General features: G+C 45.5%; 1 protein-coding gene across 1 annotated transcript in view; it reads left to right on the forward strand.

Moving 5' to 3' along the window:
- The window catches only part of PKHD1 (PKHD1 ciliary IPT domain containing fibrocystin/polyductin), a 370485-nt gene that overhangs the window by 321255 nt on the left and 21685 nt on the right, over nt 1-27545 (forward strand). Inside the window, exons 59-61 of the mRNA XM_077811517.1 lie at nt 7093-8119; nt 26014-26149; nt 27196-27283. Of these exons, the coding sequence (XP_077667643.1) occupies nt 7093-8119; nt 26014-26149; nt 27196-27283 (1251 nt within the window). The remainder of the gene's footprint in view (nt 1-7092; nt 8120-26013; nt 26150-27195; nt 27284-27545) is intronic.

Consider the following 27545-nt stretch of genomic DNA (forward strand, 5'->3'; position numbering starts at 1 on the left):
GCAAATCTGCCAATAAGCACAGGACCCACCCAGGCAGAGGAGGAACTTTGTCACATTATATTTGCATAGCCATAATTGCGGTTAAATTAGAAAATCATACGGGGCAAATTTAGTCGGCCAGAAATAAATTTGCAGGCGTTTTATTGTATTTTGATTTAAAAAAAAAAAGACCACCTGAAGCCACCTTTTTGGTTTTGGTCAAAAATCTCCTATATTTTCCTCGTACTCTGAATTGTGAAATCTATCACAAAATGGGTAAAACTTCTTGAAGGAAATGGTGGTGGTAACCCAAAGGGAAAAATCATTAATGTTGTTGTATTTCATTCCATTTTAAATATAGAATTTTTTTCATATTTTATTTTTTTGGCACTGGGAGATGGAGGAAAGACAGGAGAGCTGCAAAGGACTCAATGTGCCTTCAAGACAAAACATCTATTTTAAAAATACTCTTTTTAAAAAAAGGAACAAAAACAAAACCCCCTTCTCTCCTGAATTCATTTTTCTAAATAACAGATACGAGACGTTGGGTTTTTTCCTTCCCTAAGCAAAGAGGACCCCCATCGGCGTATTTTTCTTTTCCAATGTGAAATGAGGTGGAAAATCCTCATTTCACGACAGGAAGAACAAATATTGACACAAAGTTAATATTTGTCAGTAGCTCGGGAAGCAACCTGAGTGTTTAAAATAAATAAATACAATAAGCAACGTGATTCGATGGTTTGTGAATCTGAAGAAGGGGAATCTGCTGCCTGGTATAAAGTGAATAGAGAGGCAACGCAAGCACCCCTCCCCCCGATTTCTCTGTATTTCACACATGCGCACAGACACACGTGTCCACTGTCCCTCTCCCACACACAGACTTCTCTCTATATAACACACAGACACACACACACATACTTCATTTCCCCATGTTTATTCCCTGCCACCGCTGTTCCTCAGACGTTCTTGTCAGCTGCTGGAAATGGCCCACCTTGATTATCACTACAAAAGGTCCCGTCCCCCCGCCCCCTCCTGGTTCTCCTGCTGGTAATAGACAGGTTTCAGAGTAGCAGCTGTGTTAGTCTGTATTCGCAAAAAGAAAAGGAATACTCTAAGGTGCCACAAGTACTCCTTTTCTTTCTGCTGGTAATAGCTCACCTTACCTGATCACTCTCGTTACAGTGTGTATGGTAACACGCATTGTTTCATGTTCTCTGTGGATATAAATCTCCCCACTGTATTTTCCACTGAATGCATCTGATGAAGTGAGCTGTAGCTCACGAAAGCTTATGCTCAAATAAATTGGTTAGTCTCTAAGGTGCCACAAGTCCTCCTTTTCTTTTTGCGGATACAGACTAACACGGCTTCTCCTCTGAAACACATACTTCTGTCCGTCACTTTCTCACACACACACAATATCTAATATCAGCCATTAAGAAGGAGGGCTTCTGGAATTTATCACTGTTATTGTTCATCTCCAATGTAAATAGCATGTCAGCTCAATATTCAGTGGTCACTCAGTATTTATTAAGTCTTGTCCATTCTGGCCTTTTTTAGAGCAAAGCCCCAGGGCGGATTAGCTGCTGCCCTTGACACGCTGTGTCACTTATCTATTTGCATTGATTATGAGAGTCAGCTGTGACCAGGCCTCACTTTTCCCTTCTCCTTTCAGCCCCCTTTTACAAGCACCCCTGCTTGGATTTTCATGAGGAAATAATCAGATTAGGCCGTCAGCAGCGAGTTCATATGGAGTTCTCTTTCTCCAATGTGCTACTAACTGAATAAACGTGTTTTGTGGTAAATTGTAAATGACATTATGATTACCAAGGCCAGCATGGGTTTCATTTAAAAGTGATCGAAATTGCAGGCCACAGCAATTGTGACTGGCAGATAAGGCCATTTGGAAGAAAGGAAGGGAGGGCGTTTGCGGGGAGCCAACTGAGACGCCACAAACCTGCTTGCGGAGGAAAGGAGCAGAGCAAAGGGAAAGTCCTGGGGATGACAAAATACAAGCAAGGCCTATTCGTAGACAAGTGAAATGGCACCAGGGAGGAGGGGGATGACTCGGCTGTTTCCAGGAGAGCAAATGATGAGATCTGTCAGGATTTATGGGTTGCCTGCTCTACAGTGCATGTTCTTTGCGCTCTGGGATGGCGACAAAAAAAAAAAACGTTTTTGTGCAGCTCTTCTATTTCTGCTGTTTCAGTGAAGCTGCTGTTCTCCCCCTCCCCCCACACGTTGTTGGTAAAGCACCTGTGCTGGTGAGCCTGGAAAAGAAGGTGGTGGATGGATATCTAAAAATAGCTGCTCCCATGCAGAGGGCCTGATTCTAATTTCACTTTCACCTTGTCTCCTGACCACAATAAATCAAGGCTGATGTCGATGTAATTTCATCATTTTCCTTTAGGGCGTGCACCGCGAGGGCCCAGTCCGGAAAACACTCCTGTGTCTGAGTAACTTTACCTGAGTCATGTCCCGCTGATTTATGTAAGGGTTTGTAGCATCAGGGCCTAAAGCAGCCACTAAATGAATCAAGGGTGGCTTCTACGTGAAGATATATGCAAAAAGAAAAGGAGGACTTGTGGCACCTTAGAGACTAACCAATTTATTTGAGCATAAGCTTTCGTGAGCTACAGCTCACTTCATCGGATGCATACTGTGGAAACTGCAGAAGACATTATATACACAGAGACCATGAAACAATACCTCCTCCCACCCCACGCTCCTGCTGGTAATAGCTTATCTAAAGTGATCACTCTCCTTACAATGTATATGATAATCAAGTTGGGCCATTTCCAGCACAAATCCAGGTTTTCTCACCCTCCGCCCCCCCACAGACAAACTCACTCTCCTGCTGGTAATAGCCCATCCAAAGTGACCACTCTCTTTACAATGTGTATGATAATCAAGGTGGGCCATTTCCAGCAAATATCCAGGTTTTCTCACCCCCCCCACTTTTCCAAAAACCACACACACAAACTCACTCTCCTGCTGGTAATAGCTTATCCAAAGTGACCACTCTCCTTACAATGTGTATGAAAATCAAGGTGGGCCATTTCCAGCACAAATCCAGGTTTTCTCCCCCCTCCCCCCAAACACACACAAACTCACTCTCCTGCTGGTAATAGCCCATCCAAAGTGACCACTCTCTTTACAATGTGTATGATAATCAAGGTGGACCATTTCCAGCAAATATCCAGGTTTTCTCACCCCCCACCCCCATACACACACAAACTCACTCTCCTGCTGGTAATAGCCCATCCAAAGTGACCACTCTCCCTACAATGTGCATGATAATCAAGGTGGGCCATTTCCAGCATAAATCCAAGTTTAACCAGAACGTCTGGGGCGGGGGGGGGTAGGAAAAAACAAGGGGAAATAGGCTACCTTGCATAATGACTTAGCTACTCCCAGTCTCTATTTAAGCCTAAATTAATAGTATCCAATTTGCAAATGAATTCCAATTCAGCAGTTTCTCGCTGGAGTCTGGATTTGAAGTTTTTTTGTTTTAAGATAGCGACCTTCATGTCTGTAATTGCGTGACCAGAGAGATTGAAGTGTTCTCCGACTGGTTTATGAATGTTATAATTCTTGACATCTGATTTGTGTCCATTTATTCTTTTACGTAGAGACTGTCCAGTTTGACCAATGTACATGGCAGAGGGGCATTGCTGGCACATGATGGCATATATCACATTGGTGGATGTGCAGGTGAATGAGCCTCTGATAGTGTGGCTGATGTTATTAGGCCCTGTGAAAGTGTCCCCTGAATAGATATGTGGGCACAGTTGGCAACGGGCTTTGTTGTAAGGATAGGTTCCTGGGTTAGTGGTTGTGTTGTGTGGTATGTGGTTGTTGGTGAGTATTTGCTTCAGTTTGGGGGGCTGTCTGTAGGCAAGGACTGGCCTGTCTCCCAAGATTTGTGAGAGTGTCATCCTTCAGGATAGGTTGTAGATCCTTAATAATGCATTGGAGGGGTTTTAGTTGGGGGCCGAAGGTGACGGCTAGTGGTGTTCTGTTATTTTCTTTGTTGAGCCTGTCCTGTAGTAGGTGACTTCTGGGAACTCTTCTGGCTCTATCAATCTGTTTCTTCACTTCCGCAGGTGGGTATTGTAGTTGTAAGAGTGCTTGATAGAGCTCTTGTAGGTGTTTGTCTCTGTCTGAGGGGTTGGAGCAAATGCGGTTGTATCGCAGAGCTTGGCTGTAGACGATGGATCGTGTGGTGTGATCAGGGTGAAAGCTGGAGGCATGTAGGTAGGAATAGCAGTCAGTAGGTTTCCGGTATAGGGTGGTGTTTATGTGACCATTGTTTATTAGCACTGTAGTGTCCAGGAAGTGGATCTCTTGTGTGGACTGGACCAGGCTGAGGTTGATGGTGGGATGGAAATTGTTGAAATCATGGTGGAATTCCTCAAGGGCTTCTTTTCCATGGGTCCAGATGATGAAGATGTCATCAATATAGCGCAAGTAGAGTAGGGGCGTTAGGAGACGAGAGCTCAGGAAGCGTTGTTCCAGTTCAGCCATAAAAATGTTGGCATACTGTGAGGCCATGCAGGTACCCATAGCAGTGCCGCTGATCTGAAGATATACATTGTCCCCAGATGTAAAATAGTTATGGGTAAGGACAAAGTCACAAAGTTCAGCCACCAGGTTAGCTGTGACATTATCGGGGATAGCGTTCTTGACGGCTTGTAGTCCATCTTTGTGTGGAATGTTGGTGTAGAGGGCTTCTACATCCGTAGTGGCCAGGATGGTGTTATCAGGAAGATCACCGATGGATTGTAGTTTCCTCAGGAAGTCAGTGGTGTCTCGAAGGTAGCTGGGAGTGTAGGGCCTGAGGAGGGAGTCTACATAGCCAGACAATCCTGCTGTCAGGGTGCCAATGCCTGAGATGATGGGGCGCCCAGGATTTCCAGGTTTATGGATCTTAGGTAGTAGATAGAATATCCCAGGTCGGGGTTCCAGGGGTGTGTCTGTGCGGATTTGATCTTGTGCTTTTTCAGGAAGTTTCTTGAACAAATGCTGTAGTTGCTTTTGGTAACTCTCAGTGGGATCATAGGGTAATGGCTTGTAGAAAGTGGTGTTGGAGAGCTGCTGAGCAGCCTCTTGTTCATATTCCGACCTATTCATGATGACAACAGCACCTCCTTTGTCAGCCTTTTTGATTATGATGTCAGAGTTGTTTCTGAGGCTGTGGATGGCATTGTGTTCTGCACGGCTGAGGTTATGGGGCAAGTGATGCTGCTTTTCCACAATTTCAGCCCGTGCACATCGGCGGAAGCACTCTATGTAGAAGTCCAGTCTGCTGTTTCGACCTTCAGGAGGAGTCCACCTAGAATCCTTCTTTTTGTAATGTTGGTAGGGAGGCCTCTGTGGATTAGTATGTTGTTGAGAGATATTTTGGAAATATTCCTTGAGTCGGAGACGTCGAAAATAGGATTCTAGGTCACCACAGAACTGTATCATGTTCATGGGGGTGGAGGGGCTGAAGGAGAGGCCCCGGATTTGTGCTGGAAATGGCCCACCTTGATTATCATGCACATTGTAGGGAGAGGTGTCACTTTGGATGAACTATTACCAGCAGGAGAGTGAGTTTGTGTGTGTATGGGGGTGGGGGGTGAGAAAACCTGGATATTTGCTGGAAATGGCCCACCTTGATTATCATGCACATTGTAGGGAGAGTGGTCACTTTGGATAAGCTATTACCAGCAGGAGAGTGAGTTTGTGTGTGTGTGTTTGGGGGGTGGGGGTGTGAGAAAACTTGGATTTGTGCTGGAAATGGCCCACCTTGATTATCATGCACATTGTAAGGAGAGTGATCACTTTGGATAAGCTATTACCAGCAGGAGAGTGGGGTGGGAGGAGGTATTGTTTCATGGTCTCTGTGTATATAATGTCTTCTGCAGTTTCCACAGTATGCATCCGATGAAGTGAGCTGTAGCTCGCGAAAGCTTATGCTCAAATAAATTGGTTAGTCTCTAAGGTGCCACAAGTACTCATTTTCTTTTTGCGAATACAGACTAACACGGCTGTTACTCTGAAACCTGTCATGAAGATATATGGTAATCCCCACTTGATTAGGCTTCATGACATCCTGCAGCCCTGAGTTCTGGAGTGCTACTTTTCACACCACAAAGTGCCATTTCCTTTCCTTCATTTGACCTGTGGCCTGGCAGCAGGTGTCGCCTCATTCACATACTGTGGTGGAAGGTGAAGAGGAGCACTCTGTTGGTTTCATTGTCCCATTCTTTGTATACTTTAATGAAGATCTTATTTAAGGCTAAATTGTCCCAGTCTTTTCAGCCTTTTCTTTTATGCCTCTAACAAACTTTTTTTTTTCCTTAATAAGTAGCTTATTTCCCCCCAACTTTGTAATGTTGCTGAGAATCGTAGTGTCATAGACTATCAGGGTTGGAAGGGACCTCAGGAGGTCATCTAGTCCAACCCCCTGCTCAAAGCAGGACCAATCCCCGAAGCCAGAAGCCAGGAAGCTGAACGCAGTGGGCTAGATTGTAGCTCAGACTGCACATTCACACAGGGGTACCAAGGGGAAGAAGACTCCCATCTTTATGCCCAGTGCAGGGTACAGTGTTGGATCCAGGTGTACTTCAGTAAGGGTCACTGCATACCCCATCTCCAGAGCACGTGGCAACATGCACAGCTATCTTGTGCAAGAGCAGGGAGGAAGAGAGTAATAATTTACTGCAGTTCCAAATTACGACCTCCCTGTAGCAGAGAGGGAACAGGAACCACAGTTCCTTCCCTTGGATGCTCTTGGAATTGCACAACAATGAACTGCCCCATTCTATGGGCTATGTCTGTGACACAATCCACCTCAGTTGAAAGGATTGCTGGGGAGGGGAGAGGAGAAAGCAAGGTTGTTATTCATGTCAAACGTAAAGGAGCTTCACAAAGAATACCAAATTCATGGCAAAGTTTGCTGCCCTGCTAACCAGGACATCTGAGAGAAACAGCTCCTTGCATCATCACATGTACCAGCATCACACAGAAAGGTATACCATGCAAATAATCAGGTACAGCACAGCGTGTAGAAATGGCAGATCAGCCCACCCCTTTATTTATTTATTTATTTATTTATTTGTTGTTAAACAGGCATTTACAGAGAAGACACAAAGTGCATCTACAAGCCCTCTACGCAAGGCTACTTCTGCAAAGACACAGACCATGCACTCGTGATCCTAGAAAGCTTGGACACTGAAGCAGACGGAAGGAGGTCATCTCCAGTGGTATCGGTGACTGGCAGTTTTGTGGAGGCTTTCAGTAATGCAGTTTCACATGTATCTTGCTGTCCTTCAGAACATCCAAGGGCTTTCTATTCGGTCTTGCCATCCAACAAACTGACTAAGGTTTGCTTCGCTGGTCTAACACCTCCGAGCTTAAGACTCCGCCTCATCAGTGGTCAAAACTCTACCAGACTTCTCATAGCCATCTTCTACGATGAACCCCGCAGCCTTCATGTTTTCATGAATGGGAATTACATTCCACTAGCCTCATCTTCTTCCAGCGCTTTCTTAACTAATGCCATGGCAGGCACCCACTCCTTCAGCTTTGAGAACAACCTTCTCTACGTCCTCCTTCATGGAGATGACCCCATAGAAATATACACCAGCTATTCCCTTCACGCTGCTTTTACCATTGCTGAGACCATTGGAGAGGAGGGTCAAAGAAGGGTGGTCCATCGCCTGGCTGATTTCTTGAAGATTGGACACCTTCATGTCAGAATAGTTCAGAGTGCATCAGGAAGCGAGAGCACGTTAAAGGTTATCTCAGACAATGTCGGCAAGAGGAGGCGTCAGTGCCCTCCCATGACATCTTGCACAGCCTTTTGTAGCAGGGCTGGCTGGGAGAAAACCCGTAGAGGAGCAGCCAGCATTTGGGTTCTGCAGTCATCTCGTGCAGCTACCCCATTAAGAGTGTTGATCATTGAAATTGGAGACCCACCAGGCCTTTTCAGAAATAAGCTTGTTCCCTCCTTGTCGAGCGACAGGTTGAAGAGCTTGGCCAGCACTGTTATCAACGCTCAGCAGACTGGGGATCTTCAGCGAGCCCTGGAGTTACCAATTGATACTTTAATGGTGACACAATCTGCTTTGTCATCGCCACCAGCGGGCAGTGCTGGGTAAGTGCGTTACTTGTATGTATCCTTCAAAGCTCATTTATGATTATTTATTATTTTAAGACATTAATAGTTTAAATGAGGGTATTTAACCACTGGAACAGCTTACCATGAGAGGTATTAAATTCTCCATCACTCAGAGGTCTTAAATCAAGACTTGATGTCTTTCTTAAAAATATGCCCTAGTCCAACCAGAAGCAGTTGGTCTGGATGCAGAAGCTGCCAGGTGAAATGCTCTGACCTGCATTCTGTAGGAGGCCAGACTAGATGATCATAATGGTCCCTTCCAGTCTTAAAATCTATTAAACATATGCATGGTATTCGTGTATTGACACAGTTCCAGAGATGGGTACAGTGTGAAAGGAGGAAAAAATGACAGGCTCCTGTCCTGAAAAGCTTAGAAATTTAGGCCCTGATGATGCAAACACAGATACATGTGCTTATCGTGACTGCCATGAGTAGAATAGAGCCTTGGGAGGAGACCGATTAGCTGTGTTTGCTCAGGGTGGAAAGAACAGCACCAACATAATGCAAGTTTGAAAGATACCCACGCGTAAATGTCATGGCTGCCATTTTGGGCGACATACTGAGGACTGAACCAGGGGTCTCCAGAGCTAAAAGCATGAGCTACTGTAACTTGAGAGGTCTTTAGCTGGGGCTGTAATAGACAGAGCCCATCTGTTACTGCCATGTGCATGCCACCCACACCACCTGTCTGTGTGTGTGAAGGGAGAGCAGGCCCTGCGTGGGCACTAGTCCCACCCCTGCCCCGCCACACACATGGGTAGGGAGAGGGGAACAGAACCTCAGCTGTTCTCCTTTCCAAACACCAGCCAATGGAACTGAGCCGGGGCAGGAAAGGTGTAATCTGGGCCTCGTAATGATCTGACACAGATTATTCCCCCTGTGGAGCAGAGAAGAAATTATAACTCTCTGCATCACAATTCCTTTGGCTGGGTGCTCCTGGGGTGGCACAGCTTGCCCACTGTAATATTTAATTGAAATAACCCACCAGCAACGGAAACAAAGAAGATCTCTGAGGGTGTGTATTTAAGGGTAAAGCATATTAGATGATGATACCTTTCTGTATCTCCCATATCCTCTCCCCATTCTGTTTCTGTACTGCCACCCCTCACTGTGCAAGCTCTATAGAACCTGTAGAAAGCAATAGGGCTTTAACTAGTAGGAATCTATATAAATGTAATAGGATTCTATAGAAATTACTCTAAAAACCTATACAATTTTATACAAAATGAGATCCTTTTTATAGGTGTTTGTTACTGTTTTTTTTTTTTTAAACCAGCCTATAGATCAAGGATTTAATTCACTATTAAATTCTATAGGATGATTCACTAAATTCTACAGGGTGACTCAGAACACCTATAGAAAGGATATTATTTTCTTTTAAAGTCTGTAAGATTTTCCTCTCAGGTTTATGTCTAAAAGCTCATTCCTGCAAACACTTACTACTGGGAGTAGTATTAACTCCCACAGGCAATCTCAGTGATATCAGTGGAACTACTCAATAGTAAGATCCAATAATAAGGATCTTCAGGGACAGGCCCTAAATTAGGGCCTGATCCTACAGAGGGGGATCTGTGACACACACTCACCAGTGGGTTACACAAACACTATCAAACTTAAGGAAGGTATTTGTCCTTCACCACTTGGGTTCCTCTGTAGTGTTATTTATTACTCCCCATCAGTCTTAGACTTTATGGCATCACTTGTGGCTTTGACACTTGTGATATAATAAGGCCCTGGCTAACCTGTAAAATTAAATCAGATATTTCCTGTTGGGACATGTAATATCCCCTTGGTCTGTCCCTCATTAGAGTCTAGACAATACACACCAGCACAGGCAGGGATAATGGGGTTGGGATAATGAGAGATTGTATATTTTTCCACACAACGGGGGAAATTTTCTTCCACACCTGTGTTCTGCAGAAACAAATGAGATTCAGCGATCTCTAGGGCAGATTTAACAGCCTACACCAGCACATGGCCAACAGCCCTGCAATGTCAGACCCCCAGTTCTCCCTGCTTCGCAAAGCTTTGGGCAACAGAGATTGGGGCTCCCTGTTCACAACCCACAAGGAAATGGCTAAAGGTAGCCCTGGGGACCCTAGCAGCAACAGCTCTGTATAACAGTGTAATGCCGACAGACCCTGGTCATCAGCATTGAACCGGGGACCTCTGGAGCTTAGTGCATGAGCTTCTACCGCATGAACTAAAAGCCAACTGGCTCTTAGTTAAGGATGTAGAGGAGACTCATTAATCTCTCTCTCTGAGTGGTCTCAGTGCCACTCGATGGGACAGAACACCACACCCAGAAGGTGTGTGGGTTACAACAGCAGAACTATTTATCATACTGACAAGACCTATTTTAAATAATTTGTCTCGTTTCTTTATGTGGTTTCAATTTGACTGCTTTTTTAGGGTCAGGTTTCAGAGTAGCAGCCATGTTAGTCTGTATCCGCAAAAAGAACAGGAGGACTTGTGGCACCTTAGAGACTCACCAATTTATTTGAGCATGAGCTTTCGTGAGCTACAGCTCACTTCATCGGATGCATGTGGGTCAGTTCATTCTGCTGCTTCCTGATTCACCAAGGAGAGAGGGAGATGACAGCTAATAGCTACATGGAAGACAGAGAAAGCACAATAGTCATATACTTGTATACCAAGAGTGTGTGTGTGCATATGCGCATGCATTGACACACATGGAAATAAATTATTCTGTCTTCAGAGCAGGGTTTGCATAGTGCACAATAAATAAGGCCTGGGGCCACTCATTGAGCAAAGAGGATAAAGCAAAATATTGCAGAGCTGCTCATTCAGTGAATCCTTGGCACTGAATGAGGCAGGGGTTCTGTGGAAATAATAGTATGTAGTTAAAGCCTGTGTCATAATGCATCTGCACATTGTGAATTAATTATTAACATGACAGGGGTCAGGGTCTGGGATCAGGGCTGCTGCCCACCCCCTACAGAACCACGCGGCAGGGGTCAGGGTCTGCAGCTTGGCCCTGCATGGTGGGATCCAGGCCAGGGGCTGCTGCTCAGCCCTGCCCACCAGGGGTTGGGGTCTGCCACCCAGCCCCTGCAGCAGGGATCCAATCGGGGCGGCTGCCCAGCCCTGCACACCAGGGGTCCGGGTCTGGGGACTGCCGCCCGGCCCCACATGTCAGGGGGCTGGGGCTGGTGCTGCTGCACAGCCATGCCAAGCGGGGATAGGGGTCTGCCTCCTGGCCCCGCCTGGTGGGGTTCCAGGTTGGGGGCTGCCACCTGGCCCTGCACAACAGAGGTCGGAGTCTGCTGCCTGCCCCCATGTGGCAGGAATCCAGTCGTGGGCCGTCGCCTGGCCCCACACAATGGGGATCAGGGTCCGGGGCTGCTGTCCGGTCCTGCACAATCAGGCCCGGGATTGGAGCTGCTGCCAATCTGTTTTAAACATTAGCTACAATATATTAACGGTAAGACTAATACTTATCGGTTAGCCATTTAATATTTTATATTCCTACTGTGTATAATTTCTTAGGCTTTTTTAAAAAATGGAAAGTCCATCATATGGACCCACCAGGACTCCCACATAGTTCATTAGCAGGTTTAGAACCACTTGAGCTAGTGGCATTACTGATAGCAGTGGTAGGTTTTCATCCTGTATGAGGGCCAGCCACTAGAGGGAGATGAGACACACGTTTTTCCAGTGGGTTTCTCAGTTATTTGCTGACAGTGGAGGAATATTGAGACTCAGCAATCTGAGGTTCTGTTCTAAGTTCTCAGGGGAGTGTCTCAGGGGTCTGTCTGTAACAGACCTTTCGACTTGTGTCCCCACCCAAATCTCCCCCTTCTGCCCGTGGCTCTGCCAGCCCCTCCCACGCCCCTCAGCTCTTCATCCCAGTCCCCCCACCTTGGTTTGACAACTCAATTTCCCTCCCTAATCCCCATGGCTCCGCAGGCAACTCCCAGCCTCAGCCTCCTCCCCATCCCAGTCCCACCCCTGCCCCTGACTCCCCATCTCAGTCCCCTTTGCCCTGGCTTCTCATCCCAGCCCTTCCTGCTTCGAATCCTCCCCCTTGCCTCTTCATCCCAGTCTCCCCCAACCCTCCTGCCCCTTGCCCCAGTCTCCTCTCTTACCACCCCCAAGGCCCAGCTTCTTACCCCTGTGCATTTGACTCCAGCTGCTTTCTGCTTCTCCTCTACACTGTCTGGGTGCCAGCAGTGGGAGCCTGCAGAGTGCAGGAAAGACAGTAACCTTACCCCCTGGTCTGGTGCCTGGCACCACAGTACCCTCCGATAGCCAGGAGGAGCAATTGCAGGGGAATTCCTGTGGAGCCTCTGCAGCCCTGAGTGACAGATGGAGTCAGGCTCATAACTGGGTTCAGCTTGGTCAAATTTTCATGAGGACAGCAAAAGACATAACCCCTGACATCAAGGCAACTCCCTGGACAAATTTAGGTCCCTGCTTCAAAGCTCAGAGATGACATAGCACGTCAACCAAACAACGGTAAGAATTTTGTCACACGGACTGAGAAATTTCAGCACAGACCGTTAATTTGGTGAAGTTATAAAGAACTGAAAACAGTGTCTTATAATGGAAGGTGTCATTCAATCTTAACTATAGGTGATGCCTATAATATGGAAGAGAGACGGAGAGAGAGTACATTGCTGTGGCAAATGGCGTAATAGCCATAGAAGTAATGTTACAGTTTAAAACATAAACCTTCAAGTTATGGCTCACTGGGCTGTAATGAATATGGAGCCTTTCAGATCCATCCCAGTTCTGTGATGACTGAAAGCTGTGACCATCTCATGGGCTGTGTGTGAAATGAATTGGAGGGGGTCTCAGCCCAGTGTTTATTGGACAAGCATCCACGTTCCCCCCTGTCAAGGTTCCTCCCCCACTCTGAACTCTAGGGTACAGATGTGGGGACCTGCATGAAAACCTCCTAAGCTTACTTTTACCAGCTTAGGTTAAAACTTTTCCAAGGTACAAATTAATTTTATCCTTTGTCCTTGGAATATCCACTGCCACCACCAAACTCAAACTGGGTTTACTGGGAAACGTAGTTTGGACACGTCTTTCCCCCCAAAATCCTCCCAACCCTTGCACCCCACTTCCTGGGAAAGGTTTGGTAAAAATCCTCACCAATTTGCATAGGTGACCAGAGACCCAAACCCTTGGATCTGAGAACAATGAAAAAGCATTCAGTTTTCTTACAAGAAGACTTTTAATAGAAATAGAAGTAAAGGAATCACCTCTGTAAAATCAGGATGGTAAATACCTTACAGGGTAATTAGATTCAAAACATAGAGAATCCCTCTAGGCAAAACCTTAAGTTACAAAAAAGACACACAGACTGAAATAGTCATTCTATTCAGCACAATTCTTTTCTCAGCCATTTAAAGAAATCATAATCTAACACATACCTAGCTGGATTACTTACTAAAAGTTCTAAGACTCCATTCCTGTTCTATCCCCGGCAAAAGCAGCATACCGACAGACACAGACCCTTTGTTTCTCTCCCTCCTCCCAGCTTTTGAAAGTATCTTGTCTCCTCATTGGTCATTTTGGTCAGGTGCCAGCGAGGTTACCTTTAGCTTCTTAACCCTTTACAGGTGAGAGGATTTTTCCTCTGGCCAGGAGGGATTTTAAAGGGGTTTACCCTTCCCTTTATATTTATGACACCCCCCCTCCATGTTCACTGGCTTCCTTGATGGCATTTTCAGCAGAGAAGCCAAGGACAGAGTGGCCACCACACCTGAACCATCACCCTCCTCTCCCCAATAAAGCTGGTCTTCACAGATCAGGGGCACAGTGGTGGGGGCAGCGTAGGGGATGCTTGTTCTGCTGCTGCCCGTGCTGCACTAGGTCTATGGATGCGTGGAGGACTGTGGACTCCAGCGCTGTCATTTTAGTGCCTTTCATCAAAGTGACTGTATGGAGGGAAAAGGTAGTTAAAAATATTTAGGGTTAGATTGTGGATTGAAGCCACTACACGTGGCCAGTGGGGGAGTGGAGTCCCACTGCCCTGGCAGGGGCTCCTAGAGATAGCATATCTGACTCGGGGCACTCTTGCCACACCCTTGGAAAGGAGGGGTGTACGCTCCCCCATGTGCTGTCCCAACTCTGCTGCCCAGTGTGGTCTGCAGAAAGAACGTGGCCCTGCCCTCATTCCTCCCCGCCCCTTTCAGGAGGCTAGGACTGGTGATGGAATTAGACTGGAGTGAAAGATCTGGTTGCTGCATCCCACAATATCACTTTGCATTGCAGGTTAACAATAGACGCACTCCAGTCCTCAAGCCCCCTTTGAAGCATTCCCTTGTGACATCCAGCCCTTGTCACTGGTTACTCACAGAAATACCAGGTTTGCTATCCCCAAGGGCAGAGTGTACACACCAGTTTGTCTGATTCAAATGAGGATCAGTTCTTGTATAACACCACAGCACTGAGTTATATTTATAGTGAAAACAATCATAAGTTTCTTGACAACGATTAAGGTTTGAGAAATAGTGAATAAGTGTAACGCCAACAGACCCTGGTCATCAGCGGGCAGGATAGAACCCGGGGCCTCTAGAGCTTAGTGTATGAGCCTCTACCACATGAGCTAAAAGTCCAATGGCGTGTGTGTGCGCACTCTTGTTCACTCTCTCTCCCTCTCTCCGCTTCCTCATCCCCCCGCAATGGGACAGAACAGTATACCCTAGAGGTGTGTGAGTTACATATAAAATAAAATCGGTACATGCTTTCTAGAGACTAAACTTAACTTTAAAAGGCTAACTATCTGCCTAAAAGCAGTCTTATCTCACCACACATTTCTTTTCCAACCAGGGCTGACGGAATCCCATTTTCATTAATCTTATCACAGAGCCTAATTCCTTCCTCAGGGGCAGGATCAAGTGGTGTCTTTTTGCCTCCCCCTTATATTCCCCACCATCATTGTTTGTCCCCAGAGTCAAGATGATCCCTGGTGGCATAGTCCCTGATGTGCTGGCTCCAAGTTGACTTCACATCCTCATGTTGCTTTCTAATGCAAATTGGGCTTCCATCGTGTTGGTTTACAATGCTTTTAATTTACATGTGAACTGAGGGAGACAGGTGAACGTACATCCTTTGTCTGGCTGAAACCCCAGCTTGTACTGAATACCTCACACGACATTCTTTATGGATAAACACTATGAAAGCAACATGCTAGGTGTAGTGAGTTTGTCAGGCCTGTCAGGAGTTGCTGTTACAGAACAGTAAACCCTTTGCCAGTTGTCATTGAGGGGCTCCTTGGGTCATTCAGATGAGATCCAGTTGTTCTGTTTGTGCTCAGTCCTTCTGGCTTTACTGGTACACGTGGCCACTGGAGCTAGCTGCATTTTCAAAGTCAACTAAACATGGAAATTGATCTGGGCAGAAGAAAACATCTCCCCTTTTCCTGGATGCTCAGCTGGTAGCTGTTCTCTAGGAATGATCCATCCAGTGAAAGGAAATGTTGGGACTCCTCAAGTAGCATCAATGGACCACGTTTCACAGACACTGGTATTGCTGAGCACTGAAGTGTTCAGGATGAGAGTCTGGGCTTCTTAGAGGAGCCTTAGAGAATTAGGTGTCCATCTCACACTGAACTTTGATTTAGCCTGTAATCTCTTTGGGGCAGGGACTCTCTTTTCCTCCTATGTATGTGTACAGCACCTAGCTCAATGGGGCTCTGACCCATGGCTGTGGTTTCTGGGCATTACCAACGTACAGATAATAATGGATTTGGGTGCCTAAATCTCTTAAGTGCCTTGGAAAATCCTGCCCAAAATGATTTACTCCTTCCTTTACTTTACACCAGGGCTTCCAGGGTATTTAGGTGTCTAACTTCCACTGATATTATTGGGTCACCTAAATACTTTTCAGGATCTGGACCTTTGTTCCTTGAAGGAAAACATACTTGTCTTCTAAGTTTCCAAACTTCTGTGTAAAACACCGTCTATAAAACATTGACTCAGTTTCATATCATCACGGAACAGCCATCAGATGACAACAATTGCTGGCCGCTGCTAACCTGGGCTAGAATCAGAATAATAGAAATGCGTAGGACTGGAAGGGACCTCAATAGGTCATATAATCCAGTCCCCTGCACTGGGACAGGACTAAGTATTATCTCGATCTAGATAATCCCCGATAGGTGTTTGTTTAACCTGTTCTTAAAAACCTCCAATGAGGAGATTCCACAATCTCCCAAGGTAATTTGTTCTAGTGCTCAACTCCCCTTACAGTTGGGATGTTTTTCCTGATGTCTAACCTAAATCTCCCTTGCTGCGATTTAAGCCCAGTACTTTTTGTCCTGTTCATGTGGATAAGAAGAACAATTTATCACTCTCCTCTTTATAACAACTTTTAAAGTACTTAAAGATTATCATGTTCCCTCTCAGTCTTCTCTCTCCAGACTAAACAACCCATTTTAAAAAAAATCTTTCCTTCTAGGTCATGTTTAATCATTTTCGTTGCACTTATTTGAATTTTCTCCAGTGTGTCCACATCTTGCCTGAAGTGCGGTGCCCAGAAATGGACACAGTGCTCCAGTTCAGACCTTATCAGTGATGAGTAGAGTTAGAAGAATTACTTCTCATGTCTTGCCGACAGCATTCCTGCTGTCATGTCCCAGAATTATGTTCACCTTTTTTGTGACAGTATTATAATTGTTGACTCATAGTTTGTGATCACTGTTATAATTGTTGACTCATAGTTTGTGATCCACTATAACCCCCAGATTCTTTTCTGCAGTACTCCTTTCTAGGCAGTTATTTCCCATTTTGTATTTGTGTAATTGATTATTCCCTCCTAAGTGGAGTACTTTGCATTTGCCCTTTCTGAATTTCATCCTATTTCTCCAGTTTGTCCAGATCATTTTAAATTCTAATCCTGTCCTCCAAAGTGCTTGCAACCCCTCCCAGCTTGGTATCTTCCACAGCGTTTGTAAGTGTACTCTTTATGCCACTACTCAGATCATATCTGAAGATATTGAAAAGAACCAGACCCATGACAATCCCCTGCGGGCCCCCACTCAAAATGTCAGGGGTTGGCAACCTTCACCACGCAGCCCATCAGGATAATCCGCTGGCAGGCTGTGAGACATTTTGTTTACGTTAACTGTCCGCAGGCACGGCCCCCTGCAACTCCCAATGGCTGTGATTCACCATTCCCAGCCAATGGGACCTTCGGGAAGCCAATGGGAGCTGCAGGAATGGTGACCCGTGGCCACTGGGAGCTGCGAGGGGCCGTGCCTGCGAACAGTCAACGTAAACAAAATGTCTTGTGGCCCGCCAGTGGATTCCCCTGACTGGCTGTGTGCTGAAGGTTGCCGACCCCTGCAATATGCCCTTCCAGTTTGACTGTGAAGCATTGATAACTACCCTCTGGGCACGGTTTTCCAACCCCTTTTTCACCCACCTTCTGGTAGGTTAATCTAGGCCAGGGATCTTAAACTCGAATTACCAGGAGGGCCACATGAGGACTAGTACTTTGGCCCGAGGGCCGCATCACTGACACCCCCCAGCCCTGCCCCCACTCCACCCCTTCCATGAGCCCCCACCCCTGCTCTGCCTCTTCCCACCCCTTCCCTGCCCGCAGTCCAACCCCTTCCCCAAAGTCCCCGCCCCAACTCCGCCACCTCCCTATCCCTATTCCAACCCTTTCCCCAATTCCCCGCCCCTCCCTCCTGGAAAGCGCTAAGTGCCTGAAGGTAGGCAGAGGAGCGGGGACGCAGTGCACTGCGGGGAGGGAGAGTGGTGGGGAGGGGAGCTTGGTGGCTGGCAGGAAATAACTCTGGGGGGAGGGGGAGGGGGAGCTTGGCATGCTGCAGGAAATGTCGCCATGGGTCATGTATTTGAGACCCCTGATCTAGGCTGTATTTCTCTAGTTGGCTTATGAGAAGGTCATGTGACACAACATCTTACTAAAGTTGAGATATATCATGGCTATTGCTTCTCCCCTATCCGCAAAGCTTGTTACCCGGTCAAAGAAGGATCTTAGGTTGGTTTGACATGATTTGTTCTTGACAAATCCATGTTGACTGTTCCTTATTATCTTTTAGGTGCTCACAAATTGATTGTTTGATTATTTGCTCCATTATCTTTCTGGGTACCAAAGTTAATTTGACTGGTCTGTAATTCCATGGGTTGTTCTTATTCTCCTTTGTACGGATAGGTGCTATGCTTGCCCTTGTCCAGTCTTCTGGGATCTCTTCTGTTCTCCATGAGTTCACTAAGGGTTTGTCTACACAGCAAAGAAAAACCCATGGCTGGGCTATGCTAACTGACTCTTGCTCACTGGGCTCAGACTGTTTCATTGCTGTTTTCTTGGTACCCTTTATGTCCCTTGCTGGTTTAATCTCATTTTGTGCCTAGGCCTTTCTAATTTTGTCCCTACGTGCTTGTGGGGTTTATTTTTTTGGTTTTTGTTTTTTATTCATCCTTCATCATTTGACCTAGTTCCCACTTTTCATCTGACTCATTTTTGAGCTTCAGGTTGTTGAAGTTCTCCTGGTTAAGCCAGGGTGGTTCTTACCATACTTCCTATCTTTCTATGCATTGGCATAGGTTGCTCTTGTGCCCTTAATAATGTCTCTTTAAAACACTACAAACTCTCCTGAACTTGTTTTTTCCCCTAGACTTGCTTCCCATGGTCTGAGTTTGCTTAAGTCTGCCTTCTTGAGGTCCCATTATCTTTATTCTGTAGTTTTCTGTCCCACTATTCCCGGATTCATTCCAGTGACTTAGGAGTTAAAGAGTCTTTTACCCATTACCAATCCCCTGAGCCATCCTCAGACTGAGCCTTATTTGAAGCTACCCTCTGTTTAATATCTACTGTACATAGTAAACCTATCTAAAAAGCCGTCCTTACTCAGAGTGTCATACCATGCCTGGCAGCTATGGAAATGCACTGATCACACTCCAGGGTGACACCTGTGAATTACAAGAGTCAGGGGATGAGAATTAAAGTCATACCCCGGCTGCAACTGCTGCTGAAACAGCAGCTGCTAAGGCAATAGCTCTCCAAGAGCCAGCTGATTCCAGATCAGCTGCTAGGGCAAGGGTGGGAAGGGGAAAGAAAGGGAGAGAAGGGAATAAGAGAGATGGACCAGAAGGGGTAGCAGCAGAGCAAGCAGAGGAGGAGGAGAAGGTAAGGGGGAGGGGTGGAGTGGATGGGAAGGAGCTAGGAGAGGGAGGGTCAATTCCATCTCACATATAACACCAGACCGATCTGTATGGGAAAAACTGGGGTTCTAACTCCATTGGGGAGATATGATCAATCAAGCTGCACTCTGATAGTTGATGACACCAGTACAGCTCCTCAAGTGTGTGTGTGTTGGGGGGGGGGGTTGTCTGTAACTAACTCCCATTTTAAAATGAATGGGCCTGATCCTGAGAAGCAAGAAGCAACTCCTTTAGGAGTTATTAATGCCACTCGTGCTCAGGGATTAAACCACAGGTGATTAAAGCCATGTGTCACTTTTCTATGGTATTTGAAAAGAGATCTGTCTCCTACTATCACCTATTTTACATAAGCTGCTCACAGACCAGGTTTCCCCTTAACAATGAGTGGGAGACATAGCTTCTGGAAAGGAAGGGAGTGTCATTGTTGATTCTCATGGCAACTCGTATAATGATCTCCATGTGCTACAGTCCCCACCTGTGTACAGCTGAGCTAAGTGGTGGCACCGTGACAGCCTCAGCTCGGAGGGGCTGATTTTCTCCTCCTCTACATTGGAGTTGCTCCCATGCTGAACCATTCACTTCCATGGAGTGAGACTAGTCAAATCGGTGTGAGTGAGGGAAGAACCAGGCCCTACGTATTGTAGCTTCCCCATTTCACTTTGTTCTGAGTGTTGCTTAATGTACCATTAATTTTTTTCCACATGCCTTGTTTGTAGAAAGCTGGCGAGCTAGGGGTTAAATGTTTTTGGGTGCTGGGGACTTGGGTTCCTTTTCTGTATACCCTAGTTTGGCTGTAGGACTTCACGCCCGCAGGCCACAGTCACATTATCAGCTGGAAATTGGATAACGACAGCACAATGACAAATCCAGGTTGCTTGCAATAAGGTGCTAATCCCTTTGCTTTAATATTGGAGCAGCGTGTAATGATGTTTGGACATCACTCCAGTTTACTGACGACCCCACTGGGGCCTGCAATAGAACCTTACAACTGTCTAACAAGCCGTCAGGTGACTGCCGTCGTCAAAGCAACGGACGGTGCAATCTAATCTTCCCTCCATCCCTTCCAGCTCCCAATAAGGCCCAGATTATAGAAGTGGCCCATCAGTGCTTGGTAACTCAAATCAATTAACGTTAATTCGCACAATGCTATGATGTATTGTGATCACTTTCATTTCGGAGAAGGGGGAAGAAATTGCTATAATTCACCTAAAATGAGGTTGTCTATGGTGCTGAGGTATTAATTGGGTGTCCATATTAAATGGAAAAGGAGCACAGTAGTGAAGGAAAAGTGGATGAGTGACTCTCTTGGCTGCTATTGACCTATCAGAAGAAGACAGTGCCCTTTTCCTTTGCTTTTATCTATTACAGTTTTCCCTATTGCGTGTCAAGTTGATGTATTATAAAAAATTCATTTGGTGACCTTTCACCCCCCTAGCAGATTAAACAATTTCACTGGGATGGCATCATTAACAGGGCCTTGCATTTAATGATGATTTCTCTAAAAGGCCACGGAGATTCGATTTTAAGCTAACAGATTTATTGCACTATTATAACATATCGTAAAAAACTGTACCACCTACGGTCTGGTTTTAGGATAGAAACTGTTTAAGAGTTTATATGGAGCTTAAAGTGGTATTACCTTGGGATACGCTGCACCATCAAGACTCCGACCTTCGGCGTGGTGCTGTTTACATTTAATAAAAGATGTTTCTCCAACAGTAAACTTAAGGAGTGTGTTAGGGAAGAAGCTTGACTTAGTTCCTAGCCGCTAGTCGTCGGCATGATGAATAGGGGTACTTCCGTTGGTTCCCAGTTAATAACGGATGTGACTAGGGAGCTTTCAGGATGTTTGTTACTGGTGCTCTAAACTCCCCGCCCTATAGTTTTGGAACATTCAGCTCCTACCTGCTCTGCAGGGTGCATGCCCTTGAATAACACAGAGTGCCTATTTAAAGAAAAGCAGCACTCTTGCCGCAGAACACGTGGCGCTGAAAAGCTGCTAACTCCACTCTGCTGAGTCCTGCTGCACTGCTGCTGTCGGCTTACCACTCAGGTTTGCAGATGTTCTCCTGCGATGGGGAGCTGCGCTCTTCCAGTCCTCAGGTCAGCTGGGGCCTCATGATAGTCAACTGGGAACACTTGGACAAGAGGGGAAGGCTGGCCTTATGGTCCAGGATTTGAGAGATCTGGGGTCAACCACTGGCTCTGAAACAGACTTCTTAAGTATGCGACCTTGCTCTAGTTGCAAAACAGGGATAATATACTTCCTTCGTCTGTTTAGATCATAGGCTTGGATTGTCTCTGACAATGTGTATGTACAACACCCAGCACGATAGGGCACAGATGTTGGTTGGGGTCTTTAGGTGCTATTTTTGATTTATTTGTAGAAAAATAAATTGCCTGAAAAGACTGGGAACCACAAGTTAATCCATGTTCTTGAATCTGTCTCGCTTATCCAATCCTTTCTCATACACTGGATTGCCCCACATGCCCAGTTTGTAACAGAAGGTTTCCATTGCTTTCGAAATAGAGAAACCCAAACCAATTCGTCATTGGAGTTGCCTCTTTTAGTCCAGTTTGGTTCAGAAAGGCTAACAGAGTCACTTGTTTATTATTCCAATTCACACTATCATCCTGCCCCTCCTCTTTAGTCCCCTAAACTATTAGATCTCCTCTGCTTAGCTCCCTGCCTTCACAGACTCTAACCTCCAGGGCATGGGACACATGGCTTCTTTCATAGCTCACTGTCAGCACATGCTCCCTGCAGAATTAGGGTATGGATTGAGGGGCCCAAGTTTTAGAAGTCTGGCCTAAGTGACTTGCCCTGTGTCAAAGAGGGAGGCAAATCAGAACGCCTGGCTCCCAGGGTCACGTTCTGACCACGACACCACACTTCAATCAACTGCCCAGCCTTTATAAAAGGACATTATTGATGTTATTTTTAAAGACCTCTTTTGTTTTGCTGCCAACAAAACCAAAGAAACCTAAAGCTGAAGCCTGCTTCCAAGCTGAATTTCTTTCTTCAGCTTTGTGCTCTGTGTGTGTGTGTGTGTGTGTGTGTGTATATATCTAGGAAGGTTGTTTTGTCATAGTCTTGATTGGCTGCACCTGTGTACTAGGGAGGGGTCCTATCCTGTCCCCAGGCTTCTCTGAGAGCCCACGCGCCCACTGTCCCATCATTGTTGCTGAATGATAAGAGCCATATTATGTGACTCTGAATCAGGGGTAATCAGTAGTCTGCATGTCTCCTCCTGCCTTTGTTATACATAGGGTTGCCAACCCTCCAGGATTGTCTTGGAGCTTCCAGGAATTAAAGATTAATCTTTAATTAAAGATTATGTCATATGATTAGACCTCCAGGAATACCTCCAACCAAAATTGGCAACCCGAATTATGCACCTCCTTCCCCATCCATATCCTTTCCCCACACCTGCAGTTGTTTCACTCCCAACAGAAAACACTAGGATTCTACATGTACTGCACCCCACATATCACTGATCTCTCAAATGCTTCCCCTTCTCTTCTGTTACTTCTGAATGCTTCTTAATTTCCTGTCCTGTCTTCCCTACCCCTGGGCCTGATCCAAAGCCCACTGTAGTCAATTGAAAAATGCCCATTGATTTCAATCTGCTTTGGATCAGGTCTGCGGGTCTGAACCTTTCCCCCCTTGAAGTCAATTGCCAACTCATTGACTTCAATGGTGCAGGATCAGTGACTACGAGAACATCTTAATTTCCTTCTGTCAGCGCAGTCCAATTTCTCCCTTTACCGCTTCAGTTCTTATGATGCATCCTTCTACATGCCCCGCTTATTCCAGTTTCCTTCTGCCACACTTAAGTTCCCTGTTTCTGCGTAAGAGACATCTGCTCTCCGACAGGCCTCAGTATGTTCTGTGCTACCACTCCCTGTGGAGTAATATCTTTCAGAAGCTGGCATGGGCTTCTCCACTGGCCAGGACTTCATGGGCAGAGCCATCTTGCCCATGCACCCCATAGAGATCTTCAGGAGACTGACAGGTTAACCTGCTTTCCTGTTAATCCTTGTCAGCAGGGAATGCCAAACCAGCCCACTTCCCTGCCAGCACTGGGCTTCCCTGCCAGCACCTGTGACAGGAAAACATGCTCTTCCCTCAGCACTGATCAGACTGGGAGAGGCAGCTTTGCCCACTCCACCACCGGTTGGAGTTTGTATGGAGCAGCAGGCTAGCCGTGAGGAAGGGATGCAGAGGAATGGCTGGCAAGCCTATTTTCCTTCTGGCACAAATCATCAGGAGAGCAGCAGGCTGCTGTCCCTCTGTCCTAGACATCCCTTGCAGGAATGTAAATTCATTTTGCCACATACTCAGGGCCCCAGCCCAGCAAGAATCAGGGTTGAGCACACTGCACATAAATGTCAATCTCTGCTGGGTTGTTTGGGTCCTAATCACCCACCCATATTTTTTTTTAAAAAAAGCTATGGGTGATTTTTTCCTAATAATGAATCCACAGAAGGAGTGTTACTGCCATCAGGAAGTGTCAATGGCTGCTCCCAACACTACGTTTTAGGAGGCTGTTCCTTGAAACTATAAAAGCTTTGTCATTACTTGTCCTGACTCCCCAATCAGTATGCTGTCCCCTAGACACCACCCTGCCTCTCACTAAGTTCTAAAAGTCACTGGTGTTTATGAGTAGCTTGTCAATTGCTGGCTACCCAACTTGGGGGCTTATTAAAGGGGCCTGGTTTTCAGAACGTGACGGACACCCACTCTCTGAAAATCCCTCCCCTGTGAAGTGTCTCAATTTGAGCCACGAAAATCATAATTATGAACATTATAGTAGTGCCCCAACTGAGATCGGGACCCTATTGTGCAAGGCACTGTATATAAAATGGTTAGAGATGGTCCCTGCCACACAGAACTTCCAAGATAAACTGATAAAGGGTTGAAAGGGAAATGGAGGCACAGAGGATTTGCCCAGGATTATACATCAGGTCAGTGCCAAGAATAGCACCCAGGTCTCTGAGGCCCGATGCATTAGACTACCACTTGCCACTGCCCCTGAAAACTTTGGCCACTATTAGTAGCTTTGTGGCTTGGCCCAATCTTTGCATTAAGCTGCAATGCAGTTTGCCCAGGGGAGCTCTGCTTTGTAATGCAAAGAAACAGTCTGAAGAAACTGAGTTAAACCAAAGCGAATTGGTCCTCAATAAATCTTTTGTTTGTAACCACTTTTAAGCAAACACTAGAGAGCTGAATGAATAGCTTTCCTAGTTTCATTGAAAGACAATGTCAACCCCCCAGTCGCCTCCCTTCACTGCAATGGTAGATTAGAGGTATATATGTATGTAAAAAGAAGATGCTAAATGACATGAAGTACTGAGAAGGGAATGAAATGATATGGGCTCAGAATAAAGTGTTGTTCTTTATTCAACTGCAAAAGCCTTCTCTCAGGATGTTTGAATTTAAATTTCACTCTTGGAATAACAATGGCTTTTTAAAGGGGTGTCTGTGTATCTCTGCACATTAAAATACCGTGATACAAGTGACAGAAGCACAAAATCACTGGAGAAAGGAATGTACAGTTTAGTTGCAGCCGTGTTGGACCCAGGATATTAAAGAGAGAGGGTGGGTGAGGAAAGATCTTTTATTAGACATGTTGGTGACAGAGACAAACTTACACAGAAGAACTTTGTCTAGGCTAGAAAGCTTGTCTCTGTCACCAACAGAAGTTGGTCCAATAAAAGATCTTACCTAATCCACCCTGTCTCTGAATAAAGGAGTGCAATACAGATCTGCAGCCTTACATATTGTCCTTGTGCTGGAGAAGGCGAGTGTCTGTTTTTAGAAGACCTCAGGGATACTCAGTGGAATGATTTAGTTGGGGATTGGTCCTGCTTTGAGCAGGGGGTTGGACTAGATGACTTCCTGAGGTCCCTTCCAACCCTGAAATTCTATGATTCTATGAATGCTCCTTGCCAGTCAGGGTGATTTTTGTAGAGTCCATGTTTTTGAATGTGCAGGAAGGATGGTCTTATGGTTAAGGCAGTGGACTGGGACTCAGGAGATAATGTATAGAGCTTTTCAGTCCTACATCTCAACGCACTTTATAAAGGAGGTCAGCATCAGTAGCCCCATTTTACTGCTAGGTAAAGCAGAGGCCCAGAGATGTGACGTTACTTGCCTAAGGTCCCCCAGCAGGCCTGTGGTAGAACTGGGAACAGAACTCAGGGCTCCTGAATCGCAGTTGAGTGCCTTATGGGTTTGATTCCTACCTCAGTTGCACAATTCTGTGCGAACCTAGGACAAATCTACTAATCTTTGTGTACCTCAGTTCCCCATCTGTAAACTAAGGATGATAAATTGGGAATCCTTTGTTTATATTGTAATCTCTTTGGGGTAGGGATAGTTTCTTATGATGGGTATGTGCAGTACCTTGCACAATGAGGCCCTGGTCTCACCTGGAGTCTCAAAGTCCTACTGTAATATTAAAGAAACTTACTGGGAACTTGACAGTGTCTTATTAAATCTTATTAGCAATGTTAATTCAAATTGATATGAAACACTGAGCATTCCACCTGGACTGAAAACAGCATGAAGTTCTGCGAATGGAGAGCAATATCTAGTTAGAAGGGGTATCTAGGGAATTGCCTCGGGGGTTGGAATCAGGTGTTTTAAAATCATCCTTAATAATATGGTGATTTTTTTCCATGTTGCTTTGCATGAGGAAGAAACGGAAGCAGTCTACCTCCTGGAGGTTGCCTGTATGTGAGGCCCTATAATATCTCTGTCCTGGTACAGCCCTCTGATGGAGAAATGGAGAAGGAGCTTCCTGTTCAGCCACAAATTATTTTTTTGGATAAGCAGGTAGTGATTTGCCTCCCTACAGGGGTATGATTCTATTACTTGCGGGCAGTATTGTCAACCCCACGCATTCGAAACTCATCAGATTGGCTTAGAAATATAGGATTTATTTTTTAATAATAAATTTTGGGTTCTTTTTCTTTGGGGTATAGGCAGGTGATGTTTTCAAGCCTTTCTTCTCAACTATGAGGACTAAAAATTTCCTTTTTTGAAGCTGAGATTCGCATGCAATCTCTTGACCCCTGAAGCTGAGGCATAAAGAAAAACATGAAATATTGTGGGCCTCATGATGAAATCACTAGAGTTGGCAACACTGAACTGTATGTTGGGGTTAACTGGAATCCCACATCTCCCTATTTTCCTGTTGCTACTTTGCATTTCGCTTCTATTATGAATCAGTCCCCTTTACCCTACTTGGGAAAATCGTAGGCAAATATCTACATAGACCTGGGTATGAACATTGCAGATCAGGTGTGTCCTGAACTGTGATACCAAATCCAAACAGGTTTTGGGGAAGTTTGTGTCTGGATCCAGAACTGGACTCCGTGGTTTACAGCATTGCCATCCCCAGGCATTCAAAAATCATGAGTTGGGCTCCCCAAAATCACGAGCTTAGATTTAAAATCATGACATTTTAAAAAACAATATTTTGGGGTCCTTTTTATTTGTCTTATGGTGTCATACTCTTTAGGGTTCACATTTTTGAGTTTTTCCCTGTAACCAGGAAAGCTAAAAATGTCCTTTTTTAAAAAATTAAAGCTGAGATTTTCTTCTAATCACATTAATTTAGAAACCGAGGCTTTGTGAGAAGCACCAAATAATGCAAGACTCACAATAAAACAGTGAGAGTTGGCAACTCTAGGTTTAGGCTCATCTGTAGTAAATACAATACTTTGTACGATGCAATTTGTAACACATACTATGTAAATACATGCTGTTCTTGCTGCTAGGGATTAATAGATGAAAGTTGCCTTAGAAATAAAAGGATTCCCATTTTTCTGTGGAAAAAACTGAACAAACCTTTTATTCCTTTCTTTTCTTCTTCGCAGGGTCGGAGAGTTGAGACATTAGGTCTGCCCTCAGAGCCATGGGTCATGACAGCCTGTCTCAAGGGCTCTTCAGAGGCTGTGTTGAAAGGTTTGGTTATGTTTTGGATATGCTGTGGTGGAAGCCTCCACTAGAAGTGATGGCTATAATTTGAGGAGGTTCTTTTGAAGAAAGAATCAGGTTTAAGGCTCATCATTGAGCTAAAAAGAGAAGGCTGGGTTTGAAGAAGTGTGATGGGCTGCTCACATGGGTATTAGGAGAAAAACAGCTTTAGAATGTGTTTCCATGCCCTGTCAACTTAGAAACACTGTCCAGTAGAAAAGACCCAAAATATAGGTCCTGGGGAAAAAAG

This window comes from Eretmochelys imbricata, chromosome 3, assembly GCF_965152235.1.
Source record: "Eretmochelys imbricata isolate rEreImb1 chromosome 3, rEreImb1.hap1, whole genome shotgun sequence".
NCBI lineage: Eukaryota > Metazoa > Chordata > Testudines > Cheloniidae > Eretmochelys > Eretmochelys imbricata.